This window comes from Coenobita brevimanus, chromosome 57 (genome assembly GCF_032717465.1).
Source record: "Coenobita brevimanus isolate Jiangsu-jjx chromosome 57, ASM3271746v2, whole genome shotgun sequence".
In the NCBI taxonomy this organism is placed as follows: Eukaryota; Metazoa; Arthropoda; class Malacostraca; order Decapoda; family Coenobitidae; genus Coenobita; species Coenobita brevimanus.
Window position 1 is genome coordinate 45426327 of NC_137010.1, and position 20046 is coordinate 45446372.

General features: G+C 41.5%; 1 protein-coding gene across 1 annotated transcript in view; it reads left to right on the plus strand.

Annotated features, from left to right (window-relative positions):
* The window catches only part of LOC145401981 (calcitonin gene-related peptide type 1 receptor-like), a 150328-nt gene that overhangs the window by 54064 nt on the left and 76218 nt on the right, over positions 1-20046 (plus strand). Inside the window, exon 6 of the mRNA XM_080274083.1 lies at positions 4029-4155. Within this exon, the coding sequence (XP_080130209.1) occupies positions 4029-4155 (127 nt within the window). The remainder of the gene's footprint in view (positions 1-4028; positions 4156-20046) is intronic.

A 20046-nucleotide genomic window follows, 5' to 3' on the forward strand; every position in this document is an offset into this window, starting at 1 on the left:
GTGTGGGAATCCGAAAGGAAACATCACTATATGTGTGGTGCTCTCACACCTTATAGACCACCAGCAGCGGTGAGGTGGCTGCGAGGCCTAGCTCTTAGAGTGTGTAATTGACCTGATATCTATCTATCTATTATAGATAGATGCATAGATAGATATATAGATATAGACACGCATACAAAGAGGATGTCCCAAGAGTTGACGTACCAGCTTCAGGATGTGATTCCTAGGGTCATCCTAAGACATAAATATATTATGAACAAATGTCGGATTCACAACCATTATGAATTAAAAGTATGTAAGTTTGAATGGTGGTAATAGGTAACATACTGTATCCACTTCCACCCTGTGTTACCGCCTTCCATACTCTTTATTACTTTATTGTCAGGTTTGACTCTTCATGGAGCACTGTTTTATTATTGCTTGCAAATTCTCAGTAAGAATATGTAATGAAGAGTACAGAGGATGGTGACATAGGGTGGAAGTGGATATCCCATTACCACAATACAGATTTAAATGCCATTTATTACACAGCTGTAGTGAATGCAACATATTTTCTTTGAACATGTATGTTTTACATTTATCCCAGGAGTCTCCTCCTGAAGTTAATACTTCAATTACTGGAGCACTGCACAACATACTTCAATTACTGGAGCACTGCACACCTGCACAACATATATATATATATATATATATATATATATATATATATATATATATATATATATATATATATATATATAGACAGATAAAATCTTTGTTCTAAGGCGTCGTTTATGTTAATACTTTTGCTGCTGTCATGCCTTATGTATTTTATTCCTTTTTCGCTGAAATCTGTTGTGTTTTATTTGTACTGCCCTGACGTCATTTATATCACGAGGCTTGGTTTCATTTTTTATTCATCTTTTTTTCTCGTCGTCGTGACGCTTCATATAATATAATCTTTCTTGCCGTCAGGTCATTTACATACCAGTTCTTGTGTGTGTGTGTGTGTGTGTGTGTGTGTGTGTGTGTGTGTGTGTGTGAACATAATAACTTAGTAACGATTTCAATCAAATCTGGTGGAAGGGTGGAAGTGTTGAAGATAAGGCAAGAACAAAGGCATTCAATTTTGAGAACAATCAGTCTAAGGTCAAGGACACGGGACAAGATAAAAATTTGGCTTGTACGTGTGTTTGAAAAAAAAAAAAAAGAAGAAGTAATTTTTAAAGGTTTTGATTTGTTTTAAATTAATTTTGAGGATAATATTCAGCATCAGCCAAGAGGTGACTTTTTTTTTTTTTTTAACAATAGGTCAATGGTCAAGGTCACACGCTAAGTTCAACTTAAAACAGTTTTCATCCAATCTGGACCAATCTTTGTGCAAATGTTCAAGCTAAGCACGGATAGGATTCGATTTTGAGGACAATGAAAGATCAAGGTCACAGGGAAAGATCAAGCGTCATGGTAACATGGCACGATCATCATAAACAATTCTTAGACCGGGTTTTGTGAAAGTAATTAAGTTTTGACAACAACCCGCCAAAGCTCAAGTTCACTGGATAAGGTCAAATGTTCGACCTTATAAATTAAACGTTTTTTTTTTCTATTTCGACCAAACTTTGTTGAAAGATTCAGGGTCTGCCATGAATGAACAGAACTGATATTGAAAACAATATATCAACTGTCAAGGTCACAGAACAAGGTCAACTGGACTGTTTTAAACCAACTTGGACCATGCTTAGTGGAAGGGTTCATGGTCGGGCAAGAATGAGGCACTGTAAATCGATCTTTCGAACAATTGATCGGTGGTCAAGGTCAGATGGCAACCTCAAATATTCGGTGCACAAACCACTTGTAGGGTGCGTATGTTGCACTCTCTGGGTTCCTCCCCCTCCTCCTCCTCCTTCTCCTTCTCCTCCTCCTCCTCCTCATCATCATCATCATCATCATCATCGTCATCATTATCATTATTATTATTATTATTATTATTATTATGTTGATGTACGGGCGAGCGAAGTGAGGGAAAACACCACTTCAGGCAAAAACTGTCGCGTGAAAGTCTTGTCTCAAGTGGCTTGTAAATTTTCCTGACTGAAGTACACCAAAACTGTGTTGCCTTCTCAGCAGTTTAACCAGTGTGGCATGGTGTATCATTTTCACATTGCCATGAAGATTGCCTTCCAGAGAAAGCTAGACTTTTCCCCACTAAGAGCAAACTATAACTGAAAACGACCCACACCTTTCGCTTCTGCAAGAACAATGCGTCATTCCCCCCCCCCCATGACTATTTGGCCAATCATGACATGTCGTACCTTATTGAAGCTGTCATGCAAATTACCTTACATTGGTACCAGTCATTTTCCAAAAAGAGCCAGATGTAGTCAAAAAAGACCAAAAATACAATCTTGCTCGTTTGGTCACATTCTAATGGTGTGGATTTTTTTTTTTTACCATTATTATTCTTGACGTCACAACATATCATTGTGTATTTAAATCCTTTCGCAATTGCTCCCTGGTTATTTTACTTACAGACTCCTATAACTTACTCTCGCCAGGATAAAATCGTCTGGCATTAGATGGAACAGAGTTCTAAAGTTGTCCCGACCATGAGATGGTAAACAGTGACAGTATTAACACTCAAACTCTATAACGTATTTTCAGCTAAGTAAAATCTTCACATGTTAGATGTTTGGTTGGGTGGGTGAGAGTGGGACACGAAGAGGTGAACATCCAACTCATCTCGCGAAAAATATTCCCCTTCTCCCCCCAACTCCAGCCACGTGTATAACACATAGCACCAAAGGTGTTAAATTTTAGACACTATCAAAACTATAGCTGGTTTAAACGCATCGTTTGAAAGCTTATGCATAAGTAATGTGTTTCATACTTCTTTGTTTCCAACCATGTGATGAAAAAATATGTAAAAAATAGAGTATCAAACAGCACGCAATGTTTGTTATTTCTGAGAATATTAAAGCTACAGAGGCTCCATGGACGTCCACAGAAAGTTTATGAGAAAGCAATAGTTGTCACCTAAGTGACATTTCTCAACATTCGTCACCACATTGCTAAACAAATAAACAAACAAAAAAGCACCAACTCAGCAGTAAAATTGTGCTCTCTCGGATATTATTGAAGCTACAACCGACCTACACACACCGTTGGAAGTTCTCAAAAATTAATAAAACTACCACAAACCTTCGACCATGGTATGAAAGGTTATGTAACAGCAGTAGATATTATTTAAGGTGCTTTTCTCAAAACTCCCAGCATAGTGCTTAAAAGTATTAAAATGAAAAGCAGAATTGAGTACAAAAGCTGAGTCAGGTGCTTCAACCAGCTTTTTTTTGGCATAAGGGTTCAAAGCCCCTAAACGGTTATTTTGCATATTCTGAAACAAGACATATCATTTCAAAGTATGCACTAGTATCAGACAATCAGGACGGCGCAGTTCATTGTCGTTTGTCTAAAACAACAGCGAGCTTACTCGCTCGGGCACATATCACACCTTGAAGTGTGGACGCTTGATAACTTTCTTTTATTATTTTTGTTGTGGCTGGACGATTTTGTTCAATGTGGGATAGTTCCCTAGCAGTGAAGAGGTCAAGAGAGGCTATGCTTAGCCCCTTCAAAGTAAAGTCTTTCCTACACCGATTAATATCGTATGTAATTTGCAAGAATATAATATAAAGGACGTCGTCGTGGTGAATGGGTTAATATGGGAAGGGATTGTCATCATCATCATCATCACCATCCCATTCCAACTATTATGAATGGGGTGGACAGGATCTATAACCAGGGAAGAGAAAAACACAGAAGTGGGATATCCATCATCATATTTCCCACAGGCATTGGTCCATTGATTACTTGCTGCTGAATTTAATGCCTTCCACAGTAACAGACCTCAAATTACATTGTGAACCGCGCCATGTTTATTGTGTCGCTTCGTGTGTGTGTGTGTGTGTAATAAATGCCTCAAATACTTGATCTGTATAATATCTCTATTATCACACATGGCGTCCACGTTTCCCCCACTCTCCCCCGGCCAGGTCGCTGCAGTGCACCCGTATTCGGCTGCACAAGAACCTGTTCGTGAGTTTCGTGGCCAACAACAGCCTGTGGATTGTGTGGTACCGCGAGGTGGCCGCCAACCCAGACACACTGCTGCAGAACTCGGTACGTTGCACACACACACACTGCTGTTCAGCACTATAGCCACCTAACTCCAGTGACTTATAAATTACTCGTTATTACTCCCTCCCCCCCCCCACCATTTCATTCAACTTTCAAGACTTTTCGAATAGAATGGTTTAGATACAGCCTCCATTAATACCTTCACTTGGCCAAGCTGATTAATGTCATCTGGTGGCAGTGGGAATGAATTAATAACACTTCTTCCTCGGACTGAAAGGGTTACCACATCAATCAGTGGCGTATTTAATTCTTTCCTTCCTGCAACCATTTTTTTTTTTTTACTTCATTCTTCACTCCAGTGTCACATTTGTCATTTTATTTTTGCTGCCTTCTGTCGAGTCTGTATCTTTTAGAGAGAGTCTTAGAGTCAGCGAAAATAGATAAAACCTTCACAAACCATTCATTAATAAAAGTCCTTCCTAACGAATAAAATCAACACAGGGTAGCAACACTAAAATAAAGCAAAAAGTTAGTGGACTGAATGAGTTATCTCTAATGTAGTGGCCATGTGGTTAGAGAAGTAAGATGCTGTCCGAAAGGTCGCAAGTTCGATTCCAGGATGGGGCAGGGAACTGTTTGATTATTTAAGTATCGTTGGAACAAATTTCACAGATCTTCCACACGAACAGCAGGTAAGTAATGAAAGTACCCCTGCTAATATTATTACACAAACTCTTAATAAAAAGCCCCTGAATGGATTCAGAATGAACAGTGGATATTTGCACCAAAGTGGTGACATGTGAAGGGGCGTGGCATGTAGGAGTACAGCCGGGCCTTAGGTGATGGACTGTCATGTCTATGCCAGATACAAATAAAAACTCCTATGTTTCATATTCTCGTCATTAAACCGTGTAGTCAGAAGATGCATTTTTTTAAGCATGTTCTTCCCAACACTTGACGATTTTTTTCAGGTCAGGAGACATGTTTTGAATTTCAGGAGTTCGATAATAGCCATCATCAACCTTCTCGGTGCAAGAGATCGTTGTAAGGTGATTAAAATAATCTCCTGATTATATGATTATAGCAGAAAGTCATCGTAGTGATGGTGTGGGGAGTCTGCCTTGTACTTCATCCTTAACAGTTTATTTCTCCAGACAACACTTCACTCTGGTCTTGTTTTATGTCTGTAGCCTTTGCCGGTAATGAACAGGCACGAGTAACCAACAAGAGAGTTATTAGATGTAATATGAACAACAAATCGGAATGGGAAACGTACAGTGTTATGTATACAACCCATGTCGCTACTGAAACGAAAAAAATAACTTACAAGACAGTGTTTACAGTATGTGTAATGGGAAGAATAAATCGCTAAGAAAGAGGTGGCAGAAGCCTTCTAAGTTCACGAGAATATGCCCCCGGGGCTCATTCTCATGTTAATAAAATAAGCAGGCGTTGCCAGAAGCTGAATACAAGAGTTGTTCTGACAATTAGAGAGTTAATTACACCACCATCAACATAATCAGGCGTCCATAATAACTCTCAGGTGTTCTTAATGCCAGGAAGAAGGAATCAAATGCTGGAAGCCCACAAGATTGCTCCCTCCGAAAAAAAAAAAAAAAAAAAAAAAAACGGAGCCGGATTCAAGGTCGGTTCATTTCGAGATGCCTGGACACATTGCGTTTAAAAGACCGGAGGTCATAAGCAGTAGGAAATACAGATAAAGGAAGACAGTTCCAGAACTGATCTGTTGTATACAAAAAAGACGAGGAGTCACCGTTAACCCTTGCATTAGAGAGGTGGACAGAAAAGGGATGAGAATTTGTTGCCAGAGGAGTGCTACGCTCCCGCCGTAATGGTGGAGGAGATACAAGCAGACAGTTCAGAGGAGCAGTGACCATAGAAGTAACGATGAAAAAAAAAAATAAAGATGCAACAGTGACGTGAAGATACAGCACTTGAAATGACTAAGAAGAGAAGAATTAATGAGATGAAAAGCCTTTGACTCCACCTTGTTGAGAAGAGCTGTATGTGGGGAGTCTCCCCACACATGAGAGTTGTACTTTACTCAGGGGCGAATAAAACCGTGTATCAAGTCAACAGCTGTACAGGGATAAAGAAGGCACAAAGTCGGCTTAGCACAGATAATCTCTTGGAAGCAGATTCTAAAAGAGAGGTAATATGATTTTTCCAAAATAAATCCTGAGAGAATGAAACCTCAGGTATGTTTAATGATGCTGGATGGACTTGGATATTGTTAAAAATTAAGAGACCTTCTCGCGATCGATTAGGACGGATCGAATGATGTAATACCTGAGTCTTCGATGCATTAAAAACAAGATTACGTTTGCCCCAATCAGAGATATGAGCCAAGTCAGACATTAAGTGTGCCATAGCCTCATATCTTGTTTCTTGAAGTAACTGCTGAGATAGATGCTGCAAACGCAGATGGAAAGGTGGAGGATGGGGTCATCAGCATATGGGTGGATAGGGTTAAAAGTGCAGCTTAGGAAGTCATTGATGAATATAAGGAAGAGCTTGTGATAGGACAGAACCCCGAGCAACACCACTATTGATAGCTCTAGGAGAACGGTGACCGTCTACAACAGCAGCTATTGAACGACCAGGAAGGAAGCCAGAGGTGAAGGCACAGATAGAAGGACAGAAACCATAAGAGGGCAGTTTGAAAATCAAAGGATTATGCCATACTCGACTGCAAGTCTTTCAGATGTCAAGTACAATGGCATGCTTTCGTTGTAGTCCCGAAAGGAGGATGACCAGTACTGTATGAAAGGAAGGTGTGAAGATCGCCAATGGAGCGTCCTTGGAGGGATCCATACTGACGATCAGAAAAAAGGTTATGCTAGGAGTGGTGGTTTAATCTAAAAAAATATATGAAAAATAAAATAAAAATTGAAATGCAGGATGTTAAAAAAAATTGCTCGATAGTTAGAGGACTGGGAATGGTCATCTTTCTTGGGAAAGGCTGAATGTGAGCAAACTTCCAGCAAGAAGTAAAGGTATAAGTCAACAGACAATAATGTAATAGTTTACTATGGTCAAGTGTAAGCACAGAAGCACAAGGACAACAGGAAGGACCCCATTTGACCCACATATCTTATTTGTATCGAGCGTATTGGGCCTACTAAAGGCAGGAAGTACATCAAATAAAGACATTTTAATATCAGTCATGAGGAAGTCGGGGGGAAAGGAGATGAAAGAACAGCACTGGAATCGTGTAAGTTGGAAATGGAGGAGAAAATTTGAGCAAATAGATCTGCTTTTTCAATAGCAGTTACAGAACCATCAGAAGACAGGAGGGAAGGAGGATGAAACAATGTTGTGATAAAGGTTTTTGGCAAGGTGCCAGAAGAAGCGGGAAAAATTTGAGTCGGAGAGTTCAGAGCATTTAGAACGAATGAAATTATTCTCAGCAGAGTGAAGAACAGACTTCACACGGTTCCAAGCAGAGACATAATTGAGATGAGATTCGGGGGTGTGTTGGGGATGGTAAATTTTGTAGGCTTTCTTGTTGTGGACAGCTTTAGAACAGGTGTGATTAAATCAAGGTATTTTTTGCATTTGTCAGTGGATAAGAGAGAGGAATGTATGCGTCTGTGCCCAAGAAAATAACATCCGTAATGCACCAGGCACACTCAGATGACTCTAGGTCATCTATGCAATAATCATTCCAGGGAAAATAAAAGAAGTACGCCCTGAGTACCTCCCATTCAGTAGCTCCAATGTACCACAACCGCCGCTTCTTTGGAAGGTCTACAGGCCTTACTGGTGCAAGAGGACAGGCTAAGGTGATAAGGTTGTGACTGGAGGAGCCCATCAGAGAGAAGAGACTTACAGAGTATGCAGTAGGATTGGTTGTAAGTAAGAGGTCAGGTAGGTTGGAACTCCCTCCAAGGCAGTCAAGGATATGGACTGGGTGCTGCACAAGCTGCTGTAGGTCATTAACCCCCATCCACCAGGGAACGTCTATACACGTAACAATCTGACTTCCATGGGGCCGCCAGGTAGAGGCTATATGCAAGTGTCTTCCCACCACCAGTTTGAACCGACTGCCATTTCTTCTTGCCACCAGAGGGTAGGGAAGGAGTCCCTCTATACCACACAGGTGAGAGTCAGTCTGTCTCTTGCCTTTGCCAGGTGTACAACACTTTCTTCAGGTTCCTCTTTGTCTGATTCCGTGTGCGCCGCATGTAGCCAGTTGCATCATCCACCTAGTATCCAAGGATACTAGAAAAGGGCTCAGTGATAGTGCCATAAGGCATGCCTCGGATGCAACAGCGTCTAGTTTATCTAGTAGTGGAGTAAGTTATCACACTGAGAGCAAAGCCATAGTCGGCACCGTGGGCAGATGCACAAACACCTCCTCTCTTGCGCCAAAAATTAGTTCTCTTCCTTACATCATTACTTATCAGTGCAAGGACCTACAGACCTGGGGATACTTTCACTAACAAGAGGAAGAGTTGTTGAGTAAAATGGTTTCGTTTCCCTCAGGGCTATATTTCCCAGATATTAAGGTTTGAAAACAAGCCATTTTCAGCAGTTTCCGAGAAATTGCCCGTATTGAGGTGATGACTGCATTAAATATTGCCTGACGTGTGGGGTTTAAGGATTAGAAAGATGAAGGCACGTTCACCAGGTGAATCAGTGAATGGAGAGGACAGCGAAAGGTGGAAGTGAACATTGAAATCACCTAGAATGAAGAGCTCAAAGAAAGCCGAAATTGATAGGATGTGTTCCATCTTCGAAATAAGATAGTTGAAAAATTTTTCATGGTTGGTAGAATTTGGGGATTAGTTCACAGCACAGATGTATTTAGGCAGAGATTAACAAGCTAGACAAATGCAGAGTGCAGAGAATTCAGAGGATGCAAGTACAAGGGCACGAGAGCTTAGTATGTTGTTGAGTACATACACACAACAGCCACTCTTGGCTCTAAAGTGAGAATAAAGTAGGAGGACACAGAGAAGCATTTGCTATCCATCGCCTCAGGCAGCTGAGTCTCAATGAGGAAGCGAAAGTAATGTTTAGAGGAAGAGAGATTGCGTTCAAAAGGGAGAAAACCAGAGGAAATGCCATAAATGTTGCAGAAATGAATACAGAGTTAGTCAGATAAAGTTCCATGAATCTCACATGGTCATCTTCGGGAAAGGGGCGTAGGGTGGGCATTTTAACCCCTCCCCCTTCGGGAACTCCGAGATTGGGTGTTGAGACGCCGTTTTTGCAGAATTTAGAAAAGAAAGTTTGGTGTGCAATGTGCATGTAGTCTGACGTTGACTGTTTTAGGGCAATGCATAGGAGAGTATGCTGGCCTACTCTCTGTGTTACTGATACGCTTAAAAAGTTCAGCAAAGCGGGATGGTCTGATGTTAGCTGGAATACAATAGTAGAGTTGTTCCAACGATGAGAGAGTTGCGGTGACAGCACTGGCACTTTCCGGCTTCTATATTTTTCACGTGTTTGAAATCGTCTGACATTAATTAGAGACTTCACCAGATCCTGTTTCAGAAATCTGCCACTAGGTTCGCTTCTGTCGCCCAGCTCTGATGCGGGGTAAGCACTGGAAAAGTAGCCAGTGCTTAATTTCTTTTTAATTTTGACACAAAGTAAAACACCTCAAAACATATTTTACTCATCAAATTACCCAGGTGGCATAATATGCTACAAAGAAATTAGAGTATGGGAACCCTTTGATTATATATAATGTATTATAAGAGTATAAGAGCATAGTGGAAGAAAGATTGGGAAGGTATGAGCTAGAGCAGATGGAAAGGGTGGAAGACGTATGTAAGATATTCACGGAAGAGATAAGCGCAGCGTGTGAGGCGGTTTGTGGAGTGAGGAGGAGATGCAAGGGTGTGCAAGGGACAGCATGGTGGAATGATGAGGTGAAACGAGCTGTGGAACAAAAGAAGAAGGCATATGGTGAATGGTTGGCGAGTAGAGGTAGGGGAGAAGATGAGAGAGAGAAGAGAGAGGTATATGTGAGCAGGAGGAGGGAGGTTAAGAGACTGGTGAAGGAGAGTAAGAAGAAAGTGGATGAAGAGTTTGGGAGGAATCTGAGTGTGAAATGGAGGGAGAGTAAGAAATTGTTTTGGAAGGAGGTAAAGAAAGTAAGGCAGTGTGAAAGGGGAAATAGTAGGGGAGTGAAAGATAGGAATAATAGATTGTTGGTGGAGAAGAGAGAGAAATTGAGGAGATGGAAGAAGCATTTTGAGGATTTGTTGAATGTAGAGAGTGAGAGCAGTGTGAGTATAAGTGGTTGGGGAATGGCTGGGACAAGAAGAGATGAGAGGAGGGAGGAAGAGATCAGTAGGTCGGAAGTAGTGGAAGCGATGAAGAAGATTAAGCTGGGAAAGGCCCCAGGAATTGATGGAGTGTGTGGTGAAATGCTTAGGTATGGGGGTGAGATTGTTGTGGAGTGGATATGGAAGTTGTGTAGATTGGCTTGGGAAGAGGGAAGGGTTCCAGAGGACTGGAAATCAGGTATAATTGTTCCTCTGTACAAAGGAAAAGGGGAGAGAGAAGTATGTGGTAACCATAGGGGTATTTACCTTCTTAGTGTGACTGGTAAAATATATGGTAGAATACTCATTGATAGGGTTAGGCATATGACAGAGGAGCTAGTTGGAGAAGAACAAGGGGGATTTAGGAAGGGAAAAGGGTGTGTAGATCAGATATTTGTTCTAAGATGTTTAGTGGAGAAGTATCTAGAGAAGGGAAGGAAAGTGTATGCTGCCTTCATGGACTTGGAGAAAGCTTATGACAGAATAGATAGGCAAGGTATGTGGAAGGTATTGAGAATATATGGAGTGGAGGGGAAATTGTTGAGTGCTGTGAAGAGTATGTACGAGGGAGCTAGGGCTACGGTGCGAGTGGATGGTGAGCTGAGTGAGTTCTTTGATCTCAATGTGGGACTGAAACAGGGGTGTGTGATGTCTCCATGGCTGTTTAATATATATATGGATGGGGTTGTAAAGGAGGTGCAAGGTAGGGCAGTGGATGTGGGGGTGGCCCTAATGAATGAGGGTGAGATTTGGAAGCTTCCGGTGTTGCTGTTTGCTGATGATACAGTATTGTTGAGTGAAGATGAATGGGAGTTTCAAGGTTTGGTGAATGAATTTGGGACAGTGTGTAGGAGGAGGAAGCTGAAAGTTAATGTAAACAAAAGTAAAGTTATGGTGTTTGAGAGGAATGAAGTCACAGAGTGTGCAGTGAGATTGGATGGTGAGGATATGGAGAATGTGAGTGCATTCAAGTACTTGGGTAGTGTGATGAGTAAGGATGGAACTTTGGGGGATGAAGTACGTGAAAGGGTACAGCAGGGAAGAAAGGTTGTTGGTACACTGAAAGCAGTGATGAGAAATAGGGAGGTGAGTATGGAAGTTAAGAAGTCACTGCACGATGGTATTGTGATCCCTACCCTGACGTATGGAAGCGAGGCGTGGACCTTGCAAGAGGGGAACAAGTCAAGAGTGAGAGCAGTGGAAATGAGTTACTTGAGAGGAGCATGTGGAGTGACGTGGAGGGACAGGTTGACGAATGAAGAAGTGAAGGAACGTTGTGGGGTAGATGTGGATGTGGTTGAAAAGATTAGGAGAAATACACTGAGGTGGTTTGGACATTTGGAGAGAATGGAGAATGAAAGACTGACTAAGAGGGTGTATGTAGGTGAGGTGGAGGGAGGGAGAGGGAGAGGTAGACCGAGGATGAGGTGGAGGGATGGAGTTGAGAGGTAAATGAGGGAGGGGGGGTGAGTCGGGGGGAGGGGAGTCAAATGGTGGGTGACAGAGCGACTTGGAGGCGTTTTGTCTGCGGCCACCCTTTGCGGGATTAGGGCGTCGGGCTATAGATAGATAGATAGATAGATAGATTATAAGTGTCATTTTGTAAACTCGCTTTCGTTAGTTTACTCATCTCCTTAAGCATAACATAGAGACAAAACCTAGGCAATTTTACTAGAATCATCCATAAAGCAAGATAACAGTGATTAAAATATTTGTCATTCATTAGTATCCACAAAAGAAAATAGACGTGTAGCCGCATATTTAGCACCACCTTTCGATATGCTACCCTGCCTGACGTATGACTTTTCCTAACAGTGCGGACCTACTGTATTGGACGTCTTGGTCATCTTAGTAACCAAAGTCTAACAAATAATTCTTTTAAATATTTCCCTGTCTCCACTGCACAGTTTAGTAAGTTTACACTTCAACTCCTCATACTCTGTTATGATTACAGTGTCGTACCGCACTGCCGTTTGTTTGGATTAATATGGCTGACTCACCAACTAAGCAATCGTTCAGTATATTATTTTCAGAGAAACTGTTTACTACTTTAAAGCATGCTAAAACACACACATCAGAAGTTCTAAAGGTAATCTCCTTTTACTAACTTCACACGATTTATTCAAATATATGTAAATAGACAGCACACTATTTTAGTCCCCAAGCTAAGATTCTCGGAAAACCTGGTTATTCTTTCTTTACAGGTATATAGATATGCGCTTGATTGAATAGGAAAAAATATTCATATAAATAGCAGTATTATTATAAACTTAGAATTAGGTACAATTTCACAGGTCTTTAAAACCCCACAAAAATATTTAATCGAGACTGGACGGCGCTAGACCACCTGGTGGCAGACCGCTGAAACAGGTTTGATGAAGCCTCTAATTGGAATACAGTACTAAAGAGGCGACCATTTGAGGATAAAACTCTTCTGTAAAATAAAGCAATTTCTGCATCTGTAGTACATCTGTCCTAAACGATTTGGCACGATGTCGCCAGTTTCTGGATTTTTTTTTTTTTTTTTTTTTTTTTTAGGATGATGGTTTTCTAGTTTCAGTTGGAGTTTTTTAGCCTTGTAATATAATGATGCTTTTCTATCCATAATTAATTCATCTGTTCTAACCTGTACAATACAATGACGTCCTTTCAGTGTATGGGTCAGTTATACCAGCGTATTTAGTAGGGCAGACAGGGTCTAGTTGTGACAATTGTTTTATTTTCCTCACTGCATTATAGGTTAATGGTATAATAGCCTATAATGATTTTTTGTCTGGAAGCAGGAAAGTATGTCCTTTTATTATTAATATAGACAAAATAAACGAAAACATTTTTGCCATATGGTTATTTAAAGGTTTAGAATGGCATGTCGTTCGTCACAATTTACCCCAGATACTGGGCAACTTGTTACGCACCTCAGGGTAATTTGATGTGAATGTTATAGAACCCAAATATGTCCATAATTATTCTATTGTCATTAACATGTGAATACAGGCGTAGTGGCATATTGGATGTAGTGTAAGTAAAATTGAATTATATAATTATCATGCATTCAGTCACTCATCACAACCTCTGTCAGTATCAGTCATTCAGTTGTGCAACTGCTGCCATTCAGTTACTCCACCACCGTCGCCAGTAGTCACTGAATCACTCACTTGTTCCATTTTCACTGTTTATAAACATGGAGAGGAAGAGAGATAAATATAAAATAGCTCGATTTATATAGACTCATTCATTGATATAGATAGATGAAGGAATAAATAGATTATCTGAGACAGACAGATTGATATAAATAAATATATTAGATAGATAGAGTGACAGATAAAACTGACAGATAAACACAGATACCACCTAGATCTACATAAAGAATACATTTACAACACCGCTCATTAGCCATTATGTTACTATTATTTTATACTGTCCTGATCTTCAACACTTTTATATGATTATTATCCATAACTCGTTTGACTGCTACCTCCATGACAGTCTGTTTTCGTTGGGTACTTCCAGGCATGGATGAAGTGATTAGCTGAAAATAGTGGGATAATTTAGTAGAGTTGTTCTCTATCTATCTATCTATCTATAGCCCGACGCCCTAATCCCGCAAAGGGTGGGCGCAGACAAAACGCCTCCAAGTCGCTCTGTCACCCACCATTTGACTACCCTCACCCCAACTCACCCCCCCTCCCTCATATACCTCTCAACTCCATCCCTCCACCTCATCCTCGGTCTACCCCTACCTCTCCCTCCCTCCACCTCACCTACATACACCCTCTTAGTCAGTCTTTCATTCTCCATTCTCTCCACATGTCCAAACCACCTCAGTGTATTTCTCCTAATCTTCTCAACCACATCCACATCCACCGCACAGCGTTCCTTCACTTCTTCATTCGTCAACCTGTCCCTCCACGTCACTCCACATGCTCCTCTCAAGTACCTCATTTCCACTGCTCTCACTCTTGACTTATTCCCCTCTTGCAAGGTCCACGCCTCGCTTCCATACGTCAGGGTAGGGATCACATTACTATCATGCAGTGACTTCTTAACTTCCATACTTACCTCCTTATTCCTCATCACTGCTTTCAGTGAACCAACAACCTTCCTTCCCTGCTGTACCCTTTCACGCACTTCATCCTCCAAAGTTCCATCCTTACTCATCACACTACCCAAGTACTTGAATGCACTCACATTCTCCATATCCTCACCATCCCACCTCACTGTACATTCTGTGACTTCATTCCTCTCAAACACCATAACTTTACTTTTGTCTACATTAACTTTCAGCTTTTTCCTCCTACACACTGTCCCAAATTCATTCACCAAACCTTGAAACTCCCATTCATCTTCACTCAACAATACTGTATCATCAGCAAACAGCAACACCGGAATCTTCCAAATCTCACCCTCATTCATTAGGGCCACCCCCACATCCACTGCCCTACCTTGCACCTCCGTTACAACCCCATTCATGTATATATTAAACAGCCATGGAGACATCACACAACCCTGATTCAGTCCCACATTGAGATCAAAGAACTCACTCAGCTCACCATCCACTCGCACCGTAGCCCTAGCTCCCTCGTACATACTTTTCACAGCACTCAACAATTTCCCCTCCACTCTATATATTCTTAATACCTTCCACATACCTTGCCTATCTATTCTGTCATAAGCTTTCTCCAAGTCCATGAACGAAGCATACACTTTCATTCCTTTCTCTAGATACTTCTCCACTAAACATCTTAGAACAAATATCTGATCTACACACCCTTTTCCCTTCCTAAATCCCCCTTGTTCTTCTCCAACTATCTCCTCTGTCATATGCCTAACCCTATCAATGAGTATTCTACCATATATTTTTCTAGTCACACTAAGAAGGCAAATACCCCTATGTTACCACATACTTCTCTCTCCCCTTTTCCTTTGTACAAAGGAACAGTTATACCTGATTTCCAGTCCTCTGGAACCCTTCCCTCTTCCCAGACCAATCTACACAACTTCCATATCCACTCCACAACAATCTCACCCCCATACCTCAGCATTTCACCACACGCTCCATCAATTCCAGGGGCCTTTCTCAACTTGATTTTCCTTGCTTCCACTACTTCCGTCCTACTGATCTCTTCCTCCCTCCTCTCATCTCTTCTTCTCCCAGCCATTCCCCAACCACTTATACTCACACTGCTCTCACTCTCTACATTCAACAAATTCTCAGAGTGCTCCTTCCATCTCCTTAATTTCTCTCTCTTCACCAAGAATCTATTATTTCTATCTTTCACTCCCCTACTATTTCCCCTTTCACACTGCCTTACTTTCTTTACCTCCTTCCAAAACAATTACTTACTCTCCCTCCATTTCACACTCAGATTCCTCCCAAATTCTTCATCCACTTTCTTCTTACTCTCCTTCACCAGTCTCTTCACCTCCCTTCTCCTGCTCACATATACCTCTCTCTTCTCTCTCTCATCTTCTCCCCTACCTCTACTCGCTAACCATTCACTATATGCCTTCTTCTTTTCTTCCACAGCTCGTGTCACCTCATCATTCCACCATGCTGTCCCTTGCACACCCTTGCATCTCCTCCTCACTCCACAAACCGCCTCACACGCTGCGCTTGTCTCTTCCGTGAATATCTTACATACATCTTCCACCCCTTCCATCTGCTCTAGCGCAATCTTTCTTCCACTTTGCTCTTATACTCTGCCATTTTCTCACTATCTTGCAAATTCTCCACTCTTCTCACAGGAGCTGTTTCCTCCTGTCTTCCCCTTCGTCTCTTCAACCATTTTCTTTGCAGCTTTACCTTGGCCATCACTAAGTGATGGTCCGAGACTCCATTCCCCCACCCTCTCCACACTCTTGCATCCAACACTTGTCTTCTCATTCGCTCATCCACACAGACGTAGTCTATCATTGCCATTCGTTCAACAAGTTCACCATCCATCCTCCTCATTACTCTCCATGTATACCGGAGGATCATCTTATGCCGAAAGTAGGTGTTGGCTATTGCCAACCCCTAACTAGCACAGATGTCCTCCAAAGCACTACCATTCCCATCTACATCAGCTGGCACACCCCACTGACCAACCACTCCATCCACTCGTACATTCCCAACTTTGCCATTCATGTCTCCAATCAAAAACACTCTCGCTCCTCTCAGATTTGTCCATACATGCTTCTACTCTCGCCCAAAACTCATCTTTCACTCTTGCCACTCGGTCCTCTGTCGGAGCATACACACATACAATCGCCCACGCTTGTGTACCTACTTTCATCCTCACCCATTCAATCCTTGCACCCACTGTTCCATACTCTCTTATATTCTCCTTCCACTTCTTGCTTATCATCAGACATACTCCCTCTCTTGCCCTCTCATTCTCATTAACTCCCGCACATGTACCCAAACCATATTCCCATTCTCTCACCCTTTCACCTTACCATTTAGTTTCAGTCAATCCACATATATCCACTCTTGCATCCTCAAGCACCTGAACAATCTCTCCTTCACTTCATCATTCACTCCTCTCACATTTCACGTTCCCACCCTCAGAATGTCCTTTGTCCATGCCTTAGTCGTCAACGTATGGTCCGTCCTGCTCCGAGGCGCTTTATTCGCTTGTTCAATTAGTTCTTTTTACGGGGTGGGACACCAACCCACCACCAACTCTTTTAGTCGCCTCGCACGACAAGCAGGGATACTGGGGGAGTATTCTTGAAAATCCCCCTACCCCCAGGGGGGTATCAACTAACCCATAACAACCAAACCCAACACTCATTTCTGGTACACTTGGTCATTGTATATTTATAAAAATGACTCCACCACCATAAACCTTTGCGAATTTCATAGCCTTTTCCCATACTCGTATATGATTCCACTCACCAGGTGACTCAGCTGCATCAACAAGTGACATTGATATATCACAATAACTTTGAACATGGATGAAAATTTTGACCGATAATATGTCAGTTACTTTCCCATAGCTCCTACTCAAGCAACGCCTTCAAGTTGCCATTTCAGGCTCTATCTTTGCATGAAAGCTACATAACATGGCGACGACCACTACTATGTCTATAGGCTAATTATGGAGATACTGAGGGTGTAACAACTTGGACATGTAACAACTAAACCCGGTCTCCCCTACAGTTACACCTTCAATTTCAGGCTCAACACTCCGACATCTGTTACTCATAATCGAATGGTCTGGCATTAACTGGTGTAGAACACCAGAGCTGTACCGACTATCGGAGAATTAACGGTACCACTACTTAGCCTTCCAGGCTCCTATACTTACTTTCAGTTGAGTGAAAATGCCTGGCATTAACTGGGGTAAAATACGGGAAGAGGCGACCATGATAGGGATAATATGCCCCAGGGATTATAATCCGATTCTGAAAGAACTCTCATGGTAAAGTTGACGGAATGGAGAGCTAGGCATTGGCATTAGTAATCAATCATGTTGGCAGCAGTGGACAAGTGGAGTTAGAACTGTTTAAGCATCGTGTCACACAAGAGTGCCTATTCATTCCCGAAGTTAGTTGAGGCCTTGCTCAGCTGAGCCGGGAAGGGAATTTTCTGTATGTCCATTTGTTTATCAATCTATTCATGCTTTGTTAACGGACCGCAAGTACTGACCAATTTTGACGATTGAGCTGTCCATTGCAACCTCTCCACCTGACAATGTGTCCTCATCTGAGTGGTCGCTTCCCTCAGGCAAACCCCAAGCTCACAATGCCTATAAAAAAAAAAAAAAAAAAAAAAAAAAAAAGGGTCATGCCAAAACACAAATTTCTTTATATGGAGAAGTATCGGTATTAAGTTGGTATCACTGGAAGGGGCGTTCAAAATGCAGTGATACATGCTGTCATCATGATATTTATACAGCCCCTTAGAAACAGGCTTGGTACAAAATTTTTTAAATGAGTGTCTGTCGCGCCTTAATAAATGTCGGAGGTAGGCTGGGAGGTAGATGATTAGGTAACAGGTAGTTAAGTAAGGAGGCAGGTAGGGAGTATTACAGAGTCTAAAAGAGTGTTTGCAAAACCTAAGCTCAGCATATAACAAATATTTCCCTGCACACGACACGGATCATACAAGGCTTCATCTTTAGGACCCTAGCGTGTAAAGACGCAGCTATAGTTGCGGCGCACGACTCTGGGGTTGTCATTATCGTATCCTGGCAACCTACCATTCAAAAGTGCGTCCGATTTCATATCATATTATACACGAATCATATTAATATGCATGGGCACATTATACACGAATATTATTTTACACGAACATATTATACACGAATCACATGCATCTCATATTATACACAAAATCAGAAGCACTTTTGAATGGCAGGTAGCCAGGGCACGATAACAACAACCTCAGAGTCCCGCGCCGCAACTGTAGTAACTTTGGATCAGAGCCACGGCCGGCCTTAGAAGCTGCAGGGCCCAATTGGGAATATTTTGGGTGGGGTCCCCAGGTTCGTAGTCAAGGTCTGTAGAATCATATTTATATAATTAAAGTCCAGGATAGACTTTATTTATATTATAGGAGTAGTATACGCCTCTTTATGTTAAAATGTTGCCTCATCATTTGGTTCTTCAGCCTGAGATTATCAAACCCATAGCTCTTTTCAGTTTTAAGCAATAGTTTACGAAACTCCATTTTCTAAGTCTTCCGAACCATCCCAACGGGTGGTGATGGTTCGGACAGAAGGGTAGGATGGTTTTGCTACAAGTATTACTTGGCTTGTTCTTAAAATTATTTGAGTTGGATTGGCTAAAAACAAAAAAATTTCAATTCAAAAACATTTTTTCTCAAGTACAAAATTAAACTTCAGAATCCAAATGAACCTCTTCATATTTGTTTATATATATATATATATATATATATATATATATATATATATATATATATATATATATATATATATATATATATATATATATATATATATATACCCCGACGCCCTAATCCCGCAAAGAGTGGCCGCAGACAAAACGCCTCCAAGTCGCTCTGTCACCCACCATTTGACTACCCTCACCCCAACTCACCCCCTCCTCCCTCATATACCTCTCAACTCCATCCCTCCACCTCATCCTCGGTCTACCTCTCCCTCTCCCTCCCTCCACCTCACCTACATACACCCTCTTAGTCAGTCTTTCATTCTCCATTCTCTTCACATGTCCAAACCACCTCAGTGTATTTCTCCTAATCTTCTCAACCACATCCACATCCACCCCACAGCGTTCCTTCACTTCTTCATTCGTCAACCTGTCCCTCCACGTCACTGCACATGCTGCTCTCAAGTAACTCATTTCCACTGCTCTCACTCTTGACTTGTTCCCCTCTTGCAACGACCATGCCTCGCTTCCATACGTCAGGGTAGGGATCACAATACTATCATACAGTGACTTCTTAACTTCCATACTTACCTCCCTATTTCTCATCACTGCTTTCAGTGTACCAACAACCTTCCTTCCCTGCTGTTCCCTTTCACGCACTTCATATATATATATATATATATATATATATATATATATATATATATATATATATATATATATATATATATATATATATATATTTTCCATCCATCCATCCATTCCATCACACAATCCTTCATTGCCCCATGAGGAG